At 34.2% G+C, this 19,563-nt stretch overlaps 2 protein-coding genes across 2 annotated transcripts; one reads left to right on the forward strand and one right to left on the reverse strand.

The window, feature by feature from the left end:
* Positions 1-3,577: 3,577 nt before the first annotated feature.
* On the reverse strand, positions 3,578-5,720 carry LOC108311951 (olfactory receptor 4K2). Its single transcript, XM_017539610.1, has one exon. The coding sequence runs from the start codon at positions 5,718-5,720 to the stop codon at positions 4,737-4,739; it is 984 nt and encodes a 327-aa protein (XP_017395099.1). The 3' UTR covers positions 3,578-4,736.
* A 6,309-nt stretch (positions 5,721-12,029) lies between these two features.
* LOC108311952 (olfactory receptor 4K3) lies at positions 12,030-13,001 on the forward strand. The gene has a single exon (XM_017539611.2). The coding sequence runs from the start codon at positions 12,054-12,056 to the stop codon at positions 12,999-13,001; it is 948 nt and encodes a 315-aa protein (XP_017395100.1). The 5' UTR covers positions 12,030-12,053.
* Positions 13,002-19,563: the final 6,562 nt, after the last annotated feature.

The raw sequence follows: 19,563 nt of genomic DNA on the forward strand, positions 1-19,563 counted from the left end.
CACTAATTATTAGAAAAATGCAAATTAAAGCCATACAAGATACCATCTCACACTAGTCAGAATGGAGTAGCTGGCAAAGTTCTATTTTGTGACTTGAAATGTGATTATAATAGTTATAAATATAATTATATATTTATATAATATATAATTATATTTATAACTATAATTATAAATATTATAATTTGCCTTATAACATTTCATTAAGGTAAGCATATTTGTATATTTTTTTACCTTGGTTTTACACTACAATGAAAAGACTGTAATAACAAAAAATATTAAAGTAATGGCTATTGACTGATGGAGTCTCCAATCCATCCTCTATTAGCATGTTTTCTTTTGCATAAAAATCTTGAAATCTGCAAATTGATTTTTGAAGCCATGGTTCTCTATGCAAAGTAGATTCTACCAATTAGATGTACCAAATGCATAAGTGAGGCAGAGGACATCTACTGATGTAATTGATGCTGGTAAGCAAGATGATGATGAGATGTGAGGGAATGCAACTGTGGCAGCCATATCTGTGTCCAGTGACTATTCACCAACTTTAAGAGTGTTGAGGGTGGTGAAGGAGTGGCAGTGACATCAAGGCTTTTTGCCTTTTGCCTTTACATCACATTACTGGGGTAATGTGCTCTGGAGCACAATAGCAGCCTCCAGTGCATGTTCCTGTAAGTCTTTGAATTATTCATAAGCATTTAATACATTGCATTAAATCTGCTTAATTTACCCAGTGGTTTGTGTTTTCCTTACTATGGTTTATATTTTCCTTACTATGTTTTCCTTACTATGGGAGTATACCAATATAAGTATACTCTAGCAAGAAAAAAAATAAATATATTTTAAAATGACTAATTAAATTGCTATTTCTAGTCTCAAACTAAAAAAAAAAAAAATTCTCTCCTTTAAATTTTCTTTAACAGGTGGCAAGTGGGAAAAAAGATAAAAATCTAGCTTTTATTTATGGATTCAGATTCCTAGTACAGTTAAAAGGTAAAGAAAAAAGATAGGTAAATTAACAATGGTCCTGCATTTAGTAGTCATAAAAATGGAAAAAACCTGGAGCCTCCAGTCCTAAAACATTTTTATTTAAGAAAAAAAAAAAAAAAAACAAGTATACATCTCCTTATATTGGCAGTGTAAATTATCAGAATAAAACATAATAATGAAAGTGTAATATGAAAGATTACTGAAATTTGTTTTACAAAAATCAGAGAGAAAAAATAAACAACCTGTCAATTGAATTATATCAGCAATAATGCAGACAGAATACATCAATCAATGATCGCATAGACATTTTCAATCTCATTTAAGTGTTGGTCCTGCTAACTCCAGAATAATTTGTGCATATTTATTTCACAGTTGTAACCAAGAGCATTGAAAATAATTCCAAACAACAAAGCATAAAAGAAACTTATAAACTGAAAAGCTATCAAATTGCTTAGCGGATTTCATTGGTATCTGAGCGTACGTGCAAGACGTTCACATGAATTAGATTTCCCAGCTGTTTTCTTCTCCCTGTTTTTCAATTGACACATACATCTGAAAATCATGGAAAATAATATCAGGGGGAAAAAAGGGAGATAAGAGAATTACTCCAACTCTCTCAACAATTTTGCTTTAACTCTGTTGTTTAAATACTCATGGGTAGGGAAGAGTTCTTAAGTTTGAAAATACTTTTTTTTCTTTTTTCTTTTTTTTTAATTGTACTTTATATTCTGGGGTACATGGAAGAAGAACTGTCTTGGGCCACACATAAAATAGACTGACACTAACAATAGCTGATGAGCTTAAAAAATGAAATTATAAGAAAATCTCATAATGTTTTAAGAAAGCTTACAAATTTGTGTTGGGCTGCATTTAACGCCATCTCATGAGTGCGTGCAACCTGAAGGCCACGGGTTGGACAAGCTAGACCTAAAGCTTATACAGTTTGAGGACATCTGTTTTAGGAAAAAAAAAAATCAAAATAACTAATAAGTGGTTGTTAGGTCCCATTCTAGGGCCTTGGAGGAAATCCATGCAAAGGAGGAGTTCTAAAACTTAAGCTTTACTAGCTTTATGTAAATCCACCATCATTATACCATATAGTATTTATGCTAAAAGTTTTCTTAGGCATTTTCAGAAACAAACATAATTTAGCATTTTTATTGCTGTTGCATATATCCCGTTCCTCCACATATTAAAATTTACATTTTATCTGTTTTCATCTGTACCTGATTTTTAACAGTTTTTCCATCTGCATTCAGTTATTCTGCTTAACATTATTCAGTATTTTTTACTATTGTTGAGCTTCACGGCTTCCTAAACACTTAGAGGAAGATGAAGTTGCTTGTCAACATGATCTGCTTATAAACGCTTTGGAACTCCCTCAATTGTGTTATTGCAAATTGTGCAGATCACTTAAAACTATACTTGTCCGGTTACATTTACATTAACTAGTTTCTGCTTATCTTCTATTCTCTGCAGAACATCATCTCTGTCTCTGGATACTCTGGTGGCAACTGGCACCATCATTACTATTGCTTAATGAGTCCCTGGTCATGTCACTGCAGTTATCCTTGGTAAAAGAGTGCCAGCATCTTGTCTAAGAGATGTCCCAATCTAGGGCCTTGGAGGAAAATCATCCACCATGAGTCCCAGAGACCTAAGATTTTTTTAAATGTCTATATAACATGAAAAGTTATCATGAATATTAACTCCTCACACTAAGCCACCAAGAAATGGGGTAGATATTTCCATTTATACATGGAAGTCCTCCAGTGGCTTTCTGTAATCCTTTTTATTGGCTACAGAAATTTACTATCAATCCAACTACTCAATCTCATTATTGACTTGCCTTATAGCTCCACCTTTGAGGGTATGTTGGCAAATGTTCTTGAGTTTTAGAATTCTCCACAAAAGCACTGAAAATCAATAGCATTTCTTTCAAAAGACTCCACAGTTTTATATTGCAAAAAGCAGTACAGTTTTTAAAATATTCCCCGGACAAATAAATATATCAACTGAAAGAATTCTTTTGAGTATTTTTTAAACATCAGGTAAAACATTCTACATAAACAAGGTCCTTGAATATGAACATATTTGTACATATAACTGCAACTGAGAGAAAGTCCACTCTTAAAACCTAAATTGGCCTATTTGTTTCTCTATTTAAAATAGAATTATGCGAATTTTGTGCTTACATAAGGATGTTTTATTTTATGTTAATATTGTAGACATTATTATCTAATAATTTCAAAGCTACTCAGGCTTTAAACACAATATCACAGACTTTCAAGCTGTAAATTTGTTCCTTATTTTTTTAGTACATTAATGAAGAAAAAAAACACAAACCAATGAAGAAAAATACATTCCTTTTCTAATTTTGCTTAAAATGAACATCTAAAAATGTTCTATTTTAATTGTCTCTCATAAATGATAATTAGTGAATTTTGTTTGTCTTCTCCGCTTATTCAATCTTACCAGAAAATAACAACCTGATATTATCAAATACTGTGGTTGCAATATATCTTTCCATTTGTGGATACATGTTGAATCATATATAGGACACTATATTTTATCAATATCATTTAGAAAATTCTAAATAACAGTTAACTCATGTTATTTCGTTTGTTTGCCATCATTTAAAGATGATTTGCAAAGCAGGATATACAGAATTATGTTTCTTTCACACTTGCAATTCCAGTAAGTACCAGCAGCAGGTGGTAGTGATAATTTGCATATATTAAAGCTAATATTGACCCTACCAGGCTTATTTATAATAGTAACAAAACCTATTCGTGTACAAAAACATGCTTATTACATTGACAGTATATTACTAAATGCAGATTTCTTATTTTCACATCCAAATATTTCAAGAAAAAAGTAACCAAAATGCAAAGCAATATAACACTTTAAAATGAAAGTATGGACTTTCCATAAATTCAACCATGATAAGCTGTGTCTCTTAATTCTAGCTTTAACTTCTTGGGAATTAAGTAACCATAGAGTCTATACAAAACAAAGTGTACTGCTCTGCAACTTATTACATAATACTTTCTGATTTGCAGAAATCTCCAGCCACTCTACTCAATTCTGCATTACCAGAAAGAAATATCATGACTGTATTGCTTTGATGATGAACTAAAAGTGATTGGTAAAGACTGCTACACTTACAGCATTTTTATGGACATCAACATTTGTAATAAAAATATATCTAGAGTTTTCTTTAATAGAAGAGATCACAAATTGGTTTAAATGTTAAGTAGGAGTGGCTTCAGAAAGTATGTCAAAAATCATCACTTTTCTGTATGGAGTTTCTAAGGATCATAGAATCTCACTAGTTTGTCATACTTTAGAAGCATCTCACGGAATGACTCAATTTCTGTGTGTAATTGTCATTATCTCCTAGCTCTGCTTTAATCTATATTTCTTCTTCTCATTCCTTGGTCCTCTTTTCTAATAAATTGATTATTGATATTGAATGTTCTAACTGGAACTGTCACTCCTGAAATTTTTATAGTCTTTGTTTCTGGAATAAATTGCTCTCATTAACTTGCTTTTCTGAAATTTCAAATGTATTTTGAACACATTCATCTTCATGAGAATAGTTTCAACATTCACTGACCTTGAGCCCTCACAAATTCTTGGCAATTACGATTTGATAAGAAATCTCTAGAAAGAAGACCCTAACACAGTATTGTCACTAATGTTCTGTGTCACAAAAACTGTGACACTTAATGCCTTAAAGGTAAAAGCTAGAAGTTAAGTAGAACTAAAAGATAAGATGAAAAATAATGAGCAGGCATTGCCTTATTAAAATTTAGAAACCTATTTTTCAGTTTCCTCATGGCTGTCGTTACTTCTTGATTCCTCAGAGTATAGATTACTGGGTTCAAAATGGGAGTAAAGATGGTATAAAACACAGACAGAATCTTGTCTATGAGAAAGCTGCTTAGTGGCCACATGTAGATGAAGATGCATGGCCCAAAGAACAAGAAGACAACAATGAAATGAGCTGTACAAGTAGAAAGGGCCTTAGACAATCCTCTGGAAGAATGATGCTTCACAGTAACCAGGACAATAACATATGAATCAAATAAAACAATAAAGCAAGACAAAGCAATTATGCCACTTGTTGAGATCATAAAGAGGCCCAGAACATAAGTATCTACACAAGCCAGCTGGAACACCACCGGAAGGTCACAGAAAAAGCTGTCTACCTCATTGGGACCACAGAATGGTAACATGAGGGCAAATACAACCTGACTCATCGAATGCATGATTCCCACAATCCAGGAAGCCACCACGAGAGCAACACACACATGGGGACTAATGATTGAAGCATAGTGCAGGGGCTTGCATATTGCAATATACCTATCAAAGGACATGGCCATGAGTAGGATGATCTCAGTGCCAGTGAAAAGGTAGAGAAAGAATATCTGGGTAAGGCAGCCATTGAAAGAGATGGTTTTGTGATCTGTTAGGTAATCTGTAATCATCTTGGGGGTGGCAAAAGAAGCAAGAGACATATCAATGATTGAAAGATTGGTAAGCAGGAAATACATAGGGGAGTGTAGGTGAGGGTCCACTATAACTGTGATGACTATGAGGCTGTTACCCACCATTGTTGCCACATAAAACAATGAAAATACCGTAAAGAAAAACATCTGTAGTTCCCAGGAATTAGAGAGCCCCAGTAAAACAAATTCAGACATGGTGGACTTATTGGCCACATCCATTGTCTTGATTTATAGGTAGGAGCCTGTATCAAAAGTAAAAAAAGAGGAAAGTCAGATCCAATGGAAGAAAAAGATTCACCTAATAATCTACTTTCAGATATTTTATTTTCTCTATAAAATTTATCTTAACTATTCTTTCCATTCTTCTCATTTGGTATATTGGATTGAAAGGAAATTATGGAGTATCAGAGCTTATGGCAAAATACTCCTTAAATCACAGGTGTTGAAAAGAACACTTTCTTTCCTGGTACTAAATGGCAATCCAATCAAGATAATATCATTCTGAACAGGCCTACCTACCTACCTATTTGTCCATCTATTCATCTATGTAATCCTTAAGATAACAGTAAGCACTTACTTTATGCTGACAATGTGTGAAACACACATACACATATATGTTTAGTCATTTGGAATTTGTCCATAAAGATATCCCAACAAAAACATATAAAAATTATATCACTTGTAAGGGCTCTTAGGCAACATTATAGTGAAGTTTCAATGGACAGTTGTAGAGCTCTTGTAAATTTCCAGAGATGAACTGTTAAAGTATTCCCAGATAAAGTTTTCTGTTTGAAACTAAAAAGAAATACATAGAAAGTTAGTTTTGTTGATATTCATCCAGAGAACGAAGACTGATTTCTTACAAAATAGTCATATAGACAAAGGAAAGTCATTTAACATCTTTTGGTCCTTTCTTTTAATTAAAATATGAACATGTTCCTTGCAAATATCTATCATTCTATGATTTAAAAGTTTATATCCTAAAGGATATATAAGAACATTTTCATGGGAAAGTGCTCAAAGATCGATCTCTTTCATTTTACCTCTGTTTGAATTATTCTTCTGTAAATGGCAATATATGTAAACTGTTGTATTGACCTCAGCTTCATGGAATAGGAATTAGGAAATGGGAGTGTGAAGGGCAAACATTTAAAATATTTCAGTAGAACTCATTTGTAAAACACTTTTACTTACCAAATCTATAGCAGAACCAGGGCTTTAAATTACTCAGTGTTAAGCAGGCTCTGACAGGGCAGAGAAGGCAATTTTAAAAATAAATAAATGACCTAGTTGAATCATTAGTTGTGTAACAGCTGTGGATAAAATGGATGTTGTAGGGACTTGGGAATTGAAAAAGACATCATCTTGCAATGGGATTTATTAAACAAAATTGCATTATTGAGCTCACAAAGGAAAGATATTTCAAGAATCTTATGAGAATTTATGATGATTGTTTTCACCTGGACCTGAGAGACTCAGGGACTAGAAGCTGGGACAGTCCTGATTTCAAAAAGCAGCAGGAAATATCAAGTCAACTAATTCTAATAAGCACTCTTGATTATCTAATACTATATTAGAAGCAATGAAGAACAAAATCCAAAACATTTGCCTCTGCTTCAAGTAATTTACAGTTATTTGAAGATATTAAATAAAACAATTGGTGAAAAAAGCAACCAAATAAACCTAGTGTTCAGCCAATTCTCAGAGACCATGGATGAAGTAGACTTCAGTTAAAATAAAAGGGTAATGTGCAGAATCAATCAAGCAAGTGTTCTTGCAGGAGACATATCATGAACTTGACTTAGGATGAAAACTAAAATATCTATTGGCAGAAGAAAAAAAAATGCATGTGGAGGGAAAACAGTGTAACTTATTTACCATGAAACAGGATACTTAGCAGTTTAGAAGAATAAGAATGTCTTTCCAAAAATTTAACTTGATATAAAAGATAAGGGATCATTTTAACATAGTGGAAAGAATTATGATTATTTGAAAGGAGTATTTTGTAAGAATTTATTTAGATAATTTGGAGAAGGGAGAAATTTAATGCAGATCATTAAATGAAATGGAGTTAAGGAGATAACTTGGACTAGATTACCAGCAATGTGAATGTGATTGTAATTAACTAAATGAGACTTCCAAGTAACTGTCATTATGAATATTTTTATTTATGGAATATTAATATGATTATTATCAAGTGGAAGTCTATGTAGTAGACTGAATATTTTCTTTTTGAGACAGAATTTCACTCTTGTCACCCAGGCTGGAGTGCAATAGCACGATCTTGGCTCACTGCAACCTCTGCCACCCAAGTTCAAGTGATTCTCCTGTCTCATCCTCCCAAGCAGCTGAGATTAGAGGCATGAGCCACCATGCCTGGCTAATTTTTATATTTTCAGTAGAGGCAGGGTTTTGCCACGTTGGCCAGGCTGGTCTTGAAGTCCTGACCTCAACGGATCTGCCCACCTCCGCCTCGCAAAATGCTGGGATTACAGGCAGGAGCCACCGTATCTGGCAGACTGAATTTTTAAAAATCAAAATTGGTTATCTTTTTGTGTAAGGCTCATCCCTTCAGGAGCCCTCCCACACTGTGGGAGGAGTATAAATCTCACTTTATTTACCAGAACCTTGGATACATGACTGACTTTGTTCAAAGTAATGTGATTAGAAGTATCACATGCCACACATGAGAAGTTTTAAAAGTCCATGTGTTGATGGACTGGTACCAAAACAGACATAGACCAATGGAACAGAGGCCTCAGAAGCAACACCACATGTCTGCAACCATCTGAACTTTGACAAACCTGACAAAAACAAGCGATGGGGAAAGGATTCCCTGTTTAATAAACGGTGTTGGGAAAATTGGCTAGCAGTGTGTAAAAAGTAGAAACTGGACCCCTTCCTGACACCTTACACTAAAATTAACTCCAGATGGATTAAAGATTTAAACAAGACTTAACACCATAAAACCCTAGAAGAAAACATAAGCAAAACCATTCAGGACATAGGCATAGGCAAGGACTTCATGACAGAAACACCGAAAGCAATGGCCACAAAAGCCAAAATAGACAAATGGGATCTAATTAAATTTCAGAGCTTCTGTACAGCAAAAGAAACAATCATTAGAGTGAACTTGGCAACCAACAGAATGAGAATAAATGTTTTCAATCCACCCATCTGACAAAGGGCTAATATCCAGAATCTACACAGAACTAAAACAGATTTACAAGAAAAAAACAAACAAACCCATCCAAAAGTGGACAAAGCATATAAACAGACACTTTTCAAAAGAAGACATATATGAGGCCAACAAACATGAAAAAATGCTCATCATCACTGGTCGTTAGTGAAATGCAAATCAAAACCACATTGAGATATCATCTCATGCCAGTTAGAATGGCAATCATTAAAAAATCTGGAGACAACAGATGCTGGAGAGGATGTGGAGAAATAGGAACACTTTTACACTGTTGGTGGGAGTGTAAATTAGTTCAACCATTGTGGAAGACAGTGTGGTGATTCCTGAAGGACCTAGAAATAGAAATTCCATTTGACCCAGCAATCCCATTACTGAGTATATACCCAAAGGACTATAAATCATTCTATTATAAAGACACATGCACATATATGTTCATCGTGGCACTGTTTACAATAGCAAAGACCTGGAACCAACCCAAATGCCCATCAATGATAGACTGGACAAAGAAAATGTGGCACATATGCCCCATGGAATACTATGCAGCCATAAAAAAAGATGAGTTCACATCCTTTGTTGGGACATGGATGAGCCTGGAAACCATCATTATCAGCAATCTTACACAAGAACAGAAAATCAAACACCTCATGTTCTCACTCACAGGCGGGTGTTGAACAATGTGGACACAGGGAGGGAATGAGATCACACACCGGGGTCTGCTGGGGGGCTAGGGGAGGGACAGCAGTGGGTGGGGAGGGGTAATGTGAGGAGAAATGCCAGGTACAGACGATGGGGGGATGGAGGCAGCAAACCCCCTTGCCATGTATGTACCTATGCAACAATCCTTTATGATCTGCATATGTACCCTAGAACCTAAAGTACGAAAAAAAGTCAATGCGGGACTCCAGCATTGTCTCTCTCTATATATATGTATATATATGTATATGTATGTGTATATATATACACTAGAGGCATATAATGCAGTTTCATCAAGTTACTTCTTTTCACCTTATAAATACCAGCTCTGTGAAATGTAAATATTCAAAACTTTCTTGTTAATAGAGAAATATTTAAGTATGGATGGCATTTAAATTTTATTGTTATTCTGATTTTTAGGAGATGTTAAAATTTTGATGATTATATAACATTCTTTACATAGTTAGAATTTACAAACCAGAACGTTTTCACTTTTCCCTTTTCTCTTCAATTACTCCATAATGACATAAGTGGATAGTACAAAATTTAACGTCTTAAACATTCATTTTATTATTTTCTGCATCAGGTTTTTCCCCAATGGGGAGACACAGGCCTTATTTATTTATTTATGAGACAAAGTCTCTTGCTGTTGCCCAGGCTGGAGTGCAGTGGCGCAATCTCGGTTCACTGCAACCTCCGCCTCCTGGGTTCAAGCAATTCTTGTGCCTTTATTAATGGAGGAACTGAGAGATAACACTTGTAGCCTCGTAAGTCAAATAATAGATACTATCTGTCTTGTCTTTGCTGTGGTCCAAGATAAAGGTTATTCTTTGTATCTTTGCAGCCCATCACATCCATGCCATGTACATGAAGCATTTATGAGCAATCATATTTTCTGTAATTCACCTTTAAATATGGCCAAACCAACTCGAATGTTTTAATAACTCCCACTGCAACTTGAGCATTTGTTTATTCCCCAAGCAGCAGCTGATCTTTTTCTTGCCATGCAATGCACAAAATCATTTCATGTCAATATAGCTGCCATAAATACAAAGGTCTCAAGAACTGTGAGCCTCCTTTCCCCAGAAATTAGGCAAGGGATTCACCTAACTTCACTCTCAAGTGGTTGTCTCTGCTTCAGAAACTCGTCGAGTATTATATTGTGTGTGTGGAAAGGATCTTAAAATTATCTAAATCAATCCCCCTATTTTACATATGAAGAATTGGAAGCATAGGTTGACTCAGTAAATTACTCGATCTCACACTCCTAGGACAAGATTTCAATTTCCATTTTCTGACTCTCAGGTCCCCATTATTTCTGACACACCAATTTAAACGAGAGCTGTGCTACAGACATCTATTTAAATATCAGGTAGGTACATGCAAAATAAAATTTTTTACTTTCTGGAATGGGTAAAGCTAGAAGAACAATGTGAAGGTTTTTTGTTTATTAGTTTTTCAAAGGCCACAGAACTTTTAATAGAAAGCCAAAGAGCAGTAGGTAGCTGAACGAGTAAACTGGGTTTGGTCTTAGAACAATTTGCTTAGAATATATAGTTACAACAGAGGTTTGAGAAGAAAAGAAAAACAAATGGTTAGTTTAGTAGCAAAATGAAAAGGTTTTGTCATGATTTGGAGTACACATCATTTCAATTGGCTTTTGATACACTTAGTAAATCTCAGATCTCAGTGACAGAGAGATTTTCTTAATCAGCCAAGTTACAACTTTTGTGGTGTGTTGTTACATAACTTCTAAATTCATTACTATCTTCTGTCTGATGTAAACTTGTCTCAATATTTATTCCATGTAAACTCTGGAAACAGGAAGAGTTTTTTTCAAACAGCTTCTGTGAAATCAATAATTTCTAGCATTTAAAAATTCCCTGGCTTCTGGCAGCATGGTATTTAACAGTTTTTCTAATCAAAATACAATTAGAAATGTATGAGTCCTTCAAGCTTTAACCAGAACAAGTTCATTATCCTCTGAAAAATGTATGGCATTGGTGGCATACAACAAGTATTATTCATAATATCTGTATGACTGAAATTAATAATAATTAGAGGCTATTTCACTTTCATTCTAGACAATCTCCATTAGAAAATTGGAACAGATGATGTTTCTCTGTAGCTATTTTCCCTCCCCTCATGTTTGATTCCTTTGTCCTAGCCACTGCAAGAGAACAGTGCCCACAACTCTTTCCACTATTGTGTTCCCACTAAAAACAAGCTTTGATCCTTAAGTATTCCTCGTGTCCGTCTTTCACCCTTCAAGATGTTTTGAAAAAGGTTTTCACTCCCTTTTCTTACAAAACCTGCTGGCAGCAAGCTGTGAAATTTTAAAAGTATTTCACAAACTGAGGAGTAAATGTTTGAAGCCCTTAATTTTTATTTCTTTTATGAATATTTGTATTTTACTTGTAAGGCAAATTACTAAGTCATAAAAATTGGTGTTTAGTTGAATCATTTGAAATATCTGGAAAGGCCATTGGGAAAAATATCTGGCTACTGTGGATACGGAAAAGAGACAATAGGGAACTATCTGATGGTGGGATGCCACTAAATCATTCTATGCAAAAATCCCACTTTGAGTTTGATTGCTGTATTTTTTCCTAGTTCTCCTCCAACTGGAAATGCTGGAGTCCTTCCAGAAATCAGAGCAAATGGCCTGCAGCAATCAGTCTGTGGTCACTGAATTCATACTAAGGGGTCTGTCCAGTTCTTCAGAACTCCAGATTTTCTACTTCCTGTTTTTCTCCATAGTCTATGCAGCCACTGTGCTGGGGAACCTTCTTATTGTGCTCACCATTGCATCAGAGCCACACCTTCATTCCCCCATGTACTTTCTGCTCAGCAATCTCTCCTTCATTGACATGTCCCTGGCCTCATTTGCCACCCCTAAAATGATTGCAGACTTCCTCAGTGAATACAAAGTCATCTCTTTTGAAGGCTGCATAACCCAGATATTCTTCCTACATCTCTTAGGAGGTGCTGAGATTGTACTACTGATCTCCATGTCCTTTGACAGGTATGTGGCTATCTGTAAACCTCTACGTTACCTAACTATCATGAGCCGGAGAATGTGTGTTGGGCTTGTGATACTTTCCTGGATTGTCGGCATCTTCCATGCGCTGAGTCAGTTAGCATTTACAGTGAATCTTCCCTTCTGTGGACCCAATGAAGTAGACAGTTTCTTTTGTGACCTCCCTTTGGTGATTAAACTCGCTTGTGTCGACACATATATTCTGGGAGTGTTCATGATCTCCACCAGTGGCATGATTGCCCTGGTGTGCTTTGTCCTCTTGGTGATCTCCTACACTATCATCCTGGTCACTGTTCGGCAACATTCCTCTGGTGGATCCTCCAAAGCCCTCTCCACTTGCAGTGCCCACTTCACTGTTGTGACCCTTTTCTTTGGCCCATGCATTTTCATCTACGTGTGGCCTTTCACAAATTTCCCAATAGACAAAGTACTCTCAGTATTTTATACCATATTCACTCCCCTTTTGAATCCAGTGATCTATACCCTTAGGAATAAAGATGTCAAGTATTCCATGAGGAAACTAAGCCACCGTATCTTTAAATCTAGGAAGACTGATCATACTCCTTAATTTTCTTCATATGAAAATAAAATACTTGTTCAGCATTTATCCCCCTCATTCAATTGGTCAACATACTGATGCTACTGCAAAAAATCAAATAGTTCACGGTAGAACTGTTTCTGAAATCAACCTCATGAAGTTCTGGTCATATTAATTATTTCTTACACGACATAACATTTACTGCAGAGCATTATGAAATGTATACCTAACGTTTTAGTGTGAAATGACCCACACTGTAGAATATTCAACTTTTTCTTTCAGATCTATTTGAGTATAATTTCCTTTGAGACATTCACGTTTTAAGAAAGAATAGATTCCCTCCCTATCTCTAGCAATAGTCTCTATGAAAAAAGACAAGTATAAAAGCACCAGTACTTAGTATGGTATCCTATACACTAAAGTAATAATAGAATGTCTATTGCTGACAAGATGCTAATGAATATGGGTGTTTTTGTAGCTAAAAATTTAGAAGACAATAGAGAGCTTTTAGTAAGTAAAAATATGTATTTAACATGTTTGTAACCTATCGTGGTTTAGAATAAGAATTTATCTTATTTATCTTTAGTTGCTACATTCCATAGACTTCACAGTTATAAAACAATATAGAAAACTCCATGCAAAGTCTTATAGTCGGATCTATCTATGTATCTATTTACCTATCTATCTAATTTCATCTCTCTATCTAAAAGATTCAAAGGAACCTAGAGTCCTAGAAAACAAATCTTATCCACAGCCCTGTTCTACAAAAGATAAAAATAAGACCCAATGATACACAAGGCTTATCAAAATCATGCTAATTAGAGGCAAAATCTATATCATTCATCTACAAATATAGATATTTGTTTATTTCCTAAGCAGTAACAAGTTGTTCTGGTATCATGGTATTTACTGTACCATTTTTTAGTCCAAAGCCACATTGCAAATACTGGGATCCTAAAGGATATGAGCCATTTTCCCTATGGTCGAACACAGTATTTGACATAAGGACTTCATTAAACAGAGGTTCTTCAACATATATAATGCATATAATAAGTGGAGATTTTAGAAAATACAAATCACCTAGTCAAATTTATTTATTTTACAGATGATGAAATTGAGAACCAGGAATAATGTTACTTTCCCAAGTAAGCTATTTGATGAAAGAATCTAGCATAAAAGGTGTTTTCTCTTTCTCTCTCTCTTTCTCTCTCTCTCTTGACTAGGGCCAGATTATCTCCAAGAACATTTTGGTCATTGTCATTCTGAGAGCTACATGTAGGAGAAATGTTTGTTGTATAAAACTGAACTATTGTAACCACTAATAATTATTCCCTGGCATTGTCAAAGTTTACATAATATTCTGTGTAATATTCCCTTAGCCTGAGTATAAATAAATATAGATGGATATTTAGATGACTGATGGATGGAGTCAAATAGATAAAACAGCCAATAGGTAAGTGTATGAGCAGATAGATGAATAAGTTAATGGATGGGTGGAGATATATATATATATATATATATATATATATGTATATATGTATATATGTGTGTGTGTGTGTATATATATGTGTATATATATATATATATGGCAACATAGGTGGATATATATAAAATTTAATAATGATAAATGAATATATAGCTTATTATACCAACTCAATAGTTTCTATAGCTTTATATTGAGCCTGTACCAACTGTACATTGCCTTGTTTAAAATTGCTTAAAAAGTTAATGGATTTGGCATAGTTAAAAACACATAATCTTAAATGTATTTCTTGTGATGAAGTACAGCCAATTCAATTTATGAATGTGTTTAATAATTACTAGTGAGATCTAATAATGAATGACAGTTAAACAAAAAATAATAATAATGTTCTTTATTTTATATGGCTCTCAAAACATTACAAACGTGTCCCCCCACCTTCTCAGCCCTTGTAATAAGACCAAATCTCTAAAGTTGGGTTGTTCATATTTTACTTTAGTCAATAGTCTATGGTTGGCTGACTGAGGTCGAGAATATAGTATAGTTTTTTCTCTATCAGGCTATGAATTTTGTGTACCTGTTAAACATCTTAATATATACTCTACTAGAATTATAACCAAATAAATGTCATGTATTCCATTATATTAAAGTTTGCATGTGGTCTAAAATAAGGCCATCAGTCCTAAGCCTTAGGAAAGCAACATAGAAATTTAACCCTAAAGAAAAAATACAGATAGGTGACATAATCACCAACCTAAGAAAATTTGAGTAAGGAAGTATTCCAGTCCCCATACTAATCCTTCCATTGATGGAATACTCTTTCCGTGCCTCATATTATCTATTGACAATCACTTATCTGAGCATGCTCTTTAATCTTTGATTATCATAGCCATAGAAAAACCTAACACTGAGTGCCCACAGCTCACTGTTAAATACGTACCTAGAAAACACTTTAAGGGAATATTGAGTCTAACTTCAAGATGCTATGTCTTAAATGCCAAGAGTTGTTAGTCTAATCAAAACTAAAGCGTGGTTCTGTAGAGTCATTTAATTTATTTCTTCACCTTTTAAAAAATTAACTGGACTTTTCTGTTCTCCATTTACCTCCACTGAGTTTACATGACTTTATAAGTTGATTTCTAATTGTGGTCTAATAAATGAAACCAGTAGTAGATGTAGAGAGATGTAAAAACACTTCAAATTGTGCAAAAAATTCAATGTATGCATGCACAAACAAAATTGAGATTTGTCTCAAAATGGATGAGCTTCAAGCACTGAGTCCTCAGCACCAAATTTCATTCCTGGCATAGAAGTTCCTGTAGTCATACTTCTCTCCCCACAGCAAATACATTGTCTCTGTTTAAAGAACTACTTTCCCCGGCTTATATTAGAAGCTGAGATGATAGCAAAGTGGTCTTCCATATGAGATGCGGTTGGGAATTTGTGAAACTTTACTGTAGGAAACTTGACTACGAAAGAATGTGTTTGATATGCTGTTTTTTCTGGTCAGTTACAATTTTGTTCCACTCTTCTTTCAGAAAACCTATTTTTAAAATAATTTTACAATGTTTATTTTAAAAATTTCAATGTTTTAGAACTAAGATGCAGTGCAGTTTTATTACATCACCCTTAAAGGTTTAATCTAAGCTCCATCTTTTCAGGGAATCTTCTTCAATTCTTTTGTTGACCCCTCTTTCTTTACTTTCTCAGAAATAATATGTCTTGCATCATTAATTTTATGCATTGCATTATATTGTTACCTAAACAATTGTTAAGACTGCATTATTGCTTCTCATAGTTGATAAGCATTCTGAGAGTGGACTTTTCTCTTGCTTGCTTTTATTGTTTTGTTATTGTTATTCAATTGTTTGCAAATTTGTTTTGTTTGCTTTGTTTTTAGTATCTACTACAGTATTTGATTCAGGGAACAGTTAAAGCAGTGACTTGTTACACTTTTTGAAGTACCCTAGTTATCTTTTTCTAAATAAATGTCCCTTTCATATTCTCCTTATTACTATTCTATTACTCTTTGAATATAAAATATAATAATCATAGAAATGTTGAAGCGAAAAGAATTTCAGAGATCATCAAATGTTCCTGTCAAATTCTGTCATTAGCTATGGGACCTTGTGCAAATCACTAATGTGATTAAATCTTCTCTGAGGTCCTTTCAATCTCTAATATTCCGTCGTGTAAGATTTCTGCCTTCCAATTCATTTTGTCCTGTGGTAGTTCACATGTAAAACATCCTAAAAGCTGATTTCTGGAAGGGGGACTGAGAGGATCCCAAATAGAAAAAGAGTGGTGAGGAAGTAAGAGAATGGGAAGCTGATGGGATTTCTTTTAACATATGAAAGACCGCAAAAATAGATGGAACCATACCTGGTATCTGTGGTCCTCAGAAACCCAGTTGCCAGGCCTGTACCTACCAGGGTTCTACAGAAAAAGAAGGAGACAGAGAGACATTTTCTAGTGTTTCCTTTTATTTTAATGCTAATGACCCCTAGTTTTCTAGCACAGAAAAGAGCAAACACATCAAGACGTGTTGCACCTTCTATATCATGGCCATGAAAACTGTGTTAACTGAGCAGGAAATCAAGGAGACTTCATAGTTCTGTGGGGGTCTGTTGGGAACAAGACCCTGATTTTATATCCCTCAAATGATTCTGGCAAACCAGGTCAATCACCACATGTCTGTTAATGACACTGACCTTTGAGAGAAAATGCCCTGGAAAGCCTCTGAGGCAGGACAACAATCTTCTTCAGGATGGAAATTAAACTGTACTAATATGTAACATATAATATTCAATATGCATCATACTCTGCCAGAGACACTTAATTTTATATTAATAAATGTATTATAATTTAATTTGGGTGTTAAATATTAAATTCTTAACATTTTATGAAGTATATATTATTATCATTATTATTATTGTTATTTTGGACATGGAAAAATTGAGAAAAGTTTAAGTGATTTAACTAACATTGCACCACTAACAAATTACGGAGCCAGAATTTAATCTGGGCTTGCTTTCCTTTCTTCCTTCCTTTCCTCCTTCCTTGTTTCCATTTTATATTCGCAGTATGTTTTAAATAGATAATATGTTCCCATGTTTCAAAAATTATAGTAACGTTTTAAATATTATGAATGTATAATTGTTGTACATAATTATAGGGTATATGTGATTTGATCATTATCTGGGTAACTGAGGCATCTATCACCTCAAGGATTTATCATTTATTTATGTTGGGAACATTCCCATTCAACTCTTTTAGTTATTTTTGAATATACAACAAATAATTGTTAACTATAGTCAATCTATTGCGCTACCAGATACTAGACCTTATTCCTTTTGTCTAATTGCATTTTTGTACCAATTAACCATATCCTTTTTATCTCTCCCTCCCCAGTACCCTTCCTAGTATCTAGTAGCCATCATTCTACTGTCTCTCTCCCTGAGTTTAATTATTTCAGCTCCCAAATATGAATGAGAACATGTGATATTTGTCTTTTTGTGCCTGATTTATTTCACTTAACATAACGTTCTTCAGTTCCATCCACTCTTTTGCAAATAACAGGATTTCATCATTTGTATAGTGGAATAATATTCCACTGTGTATGTACACCACAATTTCTTCATCCATTTGTCCACTGATAGACACTTTGGTTGATTCCATATCTTGGCTATTGTGTATAGTGCTGAAATAAACATGGGAGTGCAAATATCTGTTCAATATACTGATTTCCTTTCTTTTGATATATACCCAGCAATGAGATTGCTGGATCATACAGCAGTACTATTTTTAGTTTTTTAAGGAACCTCCATATTGTTCTCCACAGTGGCTGTACCAGTTTACATTCCCGCCAAGAGCATACAAAGGTTCCCTTTAATCCACATCCTCACCAACATTAGTTAGAAAAAAAAGAAAGAAAGAAATATATTGTCTATTTCTGTAGTCAAAGTGTTCAGAAGCTGTCTGTTAAGCTGACTTACATATTTATACACAAATATCACATGTTCTGACAAATATCACATGTTCTCACTCATATTTGGGAGCTAAAAAAATTGAACTCATGGAGAGAGAGAGTAGGCTGATGGCTACTGGTTGCTGGGAAGGGTAGTGGGGGGGGAGAGAAAAAGAGGATATGGCTAATGGGTACAAAAATACAGTTAGACAGAAGGAATAAGGTCTAGATTTCGGTAGCACAATAGGGCAACTATAGTTAACAATAATTTACTGTATATTTAAAAATAACTAAAAAAGTTAAACTGGAATGTTACTAACATAAATAAATAATAAATGCTTGAGGTTATAGATGCCTCAGTTACCCAGATTTGATCATTACACATTGTATTCCTGTATCAAAACATCACATGTACCCTGTAAATATGTACAAATGATTTCAACTTTTACGTTAGATTCAGAGTGTACATGTACAGGTTTGTTTCAATGGTATATTGCATGATGCTGAAATTTGAGGTACAAATGATCTAATCACCGAGGTAGTAAGCATAGCTGACTTTTAAAATATCACTTACATTTTCTGATTATATTACCTGACAATACTTAAGGTGTTTCTGTTGTCCTACACAGCTGAGATTACATCATAAATGTTGCAGATCTACGGTAAAATACTTAAACATACACCTAGTTATGTGCTGCATGTCTTCCTGACTAAATCGGAAGATTCTCCAGAGCACTAGATTCTGTCTTCCTTTGCATCCTCCACTACTATTGGCACAAAGTTGGTAAATTATTTTTGCTGAAATTGCCTTGTTCATAATTAAAAATCTAACTTAAATTGAACAATGATATTGACTTGAAATTCTTTAAAGAAAAGATATATATCAACCTTGGCATAAGAAGATAAAACTGATACATGACATAATACTAAAATAAAAATAGCATAATAAAAAAGAAAAAATCAGGATAATATCAAAATGTTTAAAATTGAAAGTGTACTTTCCATCCCTGCTCTTATCGCTCCTGTTTCCCCTGCATGTACACATACACATGCACACACACACACACATCTGAATCTACTTTATTAATTTTATTTAATTTTTGTTACTATATTTGTGGTTTCTTTTACCAAATACAAGCAGATTC

This window comes from Cebus imitator, unplaced genomic scaffold (genome assembly GCF_001604975.1).
Source record: "Cebus imitator isolate Cc_AM_T3 unplaced genomic scaffold, Cebus_imitator-1.0 Scaffold119, whole genome shotgun sequence".
Lineage (NCBI taxonomy): Eukaryota > Metazoa > Chordata > Mammalia > Primates > Cebidae > Cebus > Cebus imitator.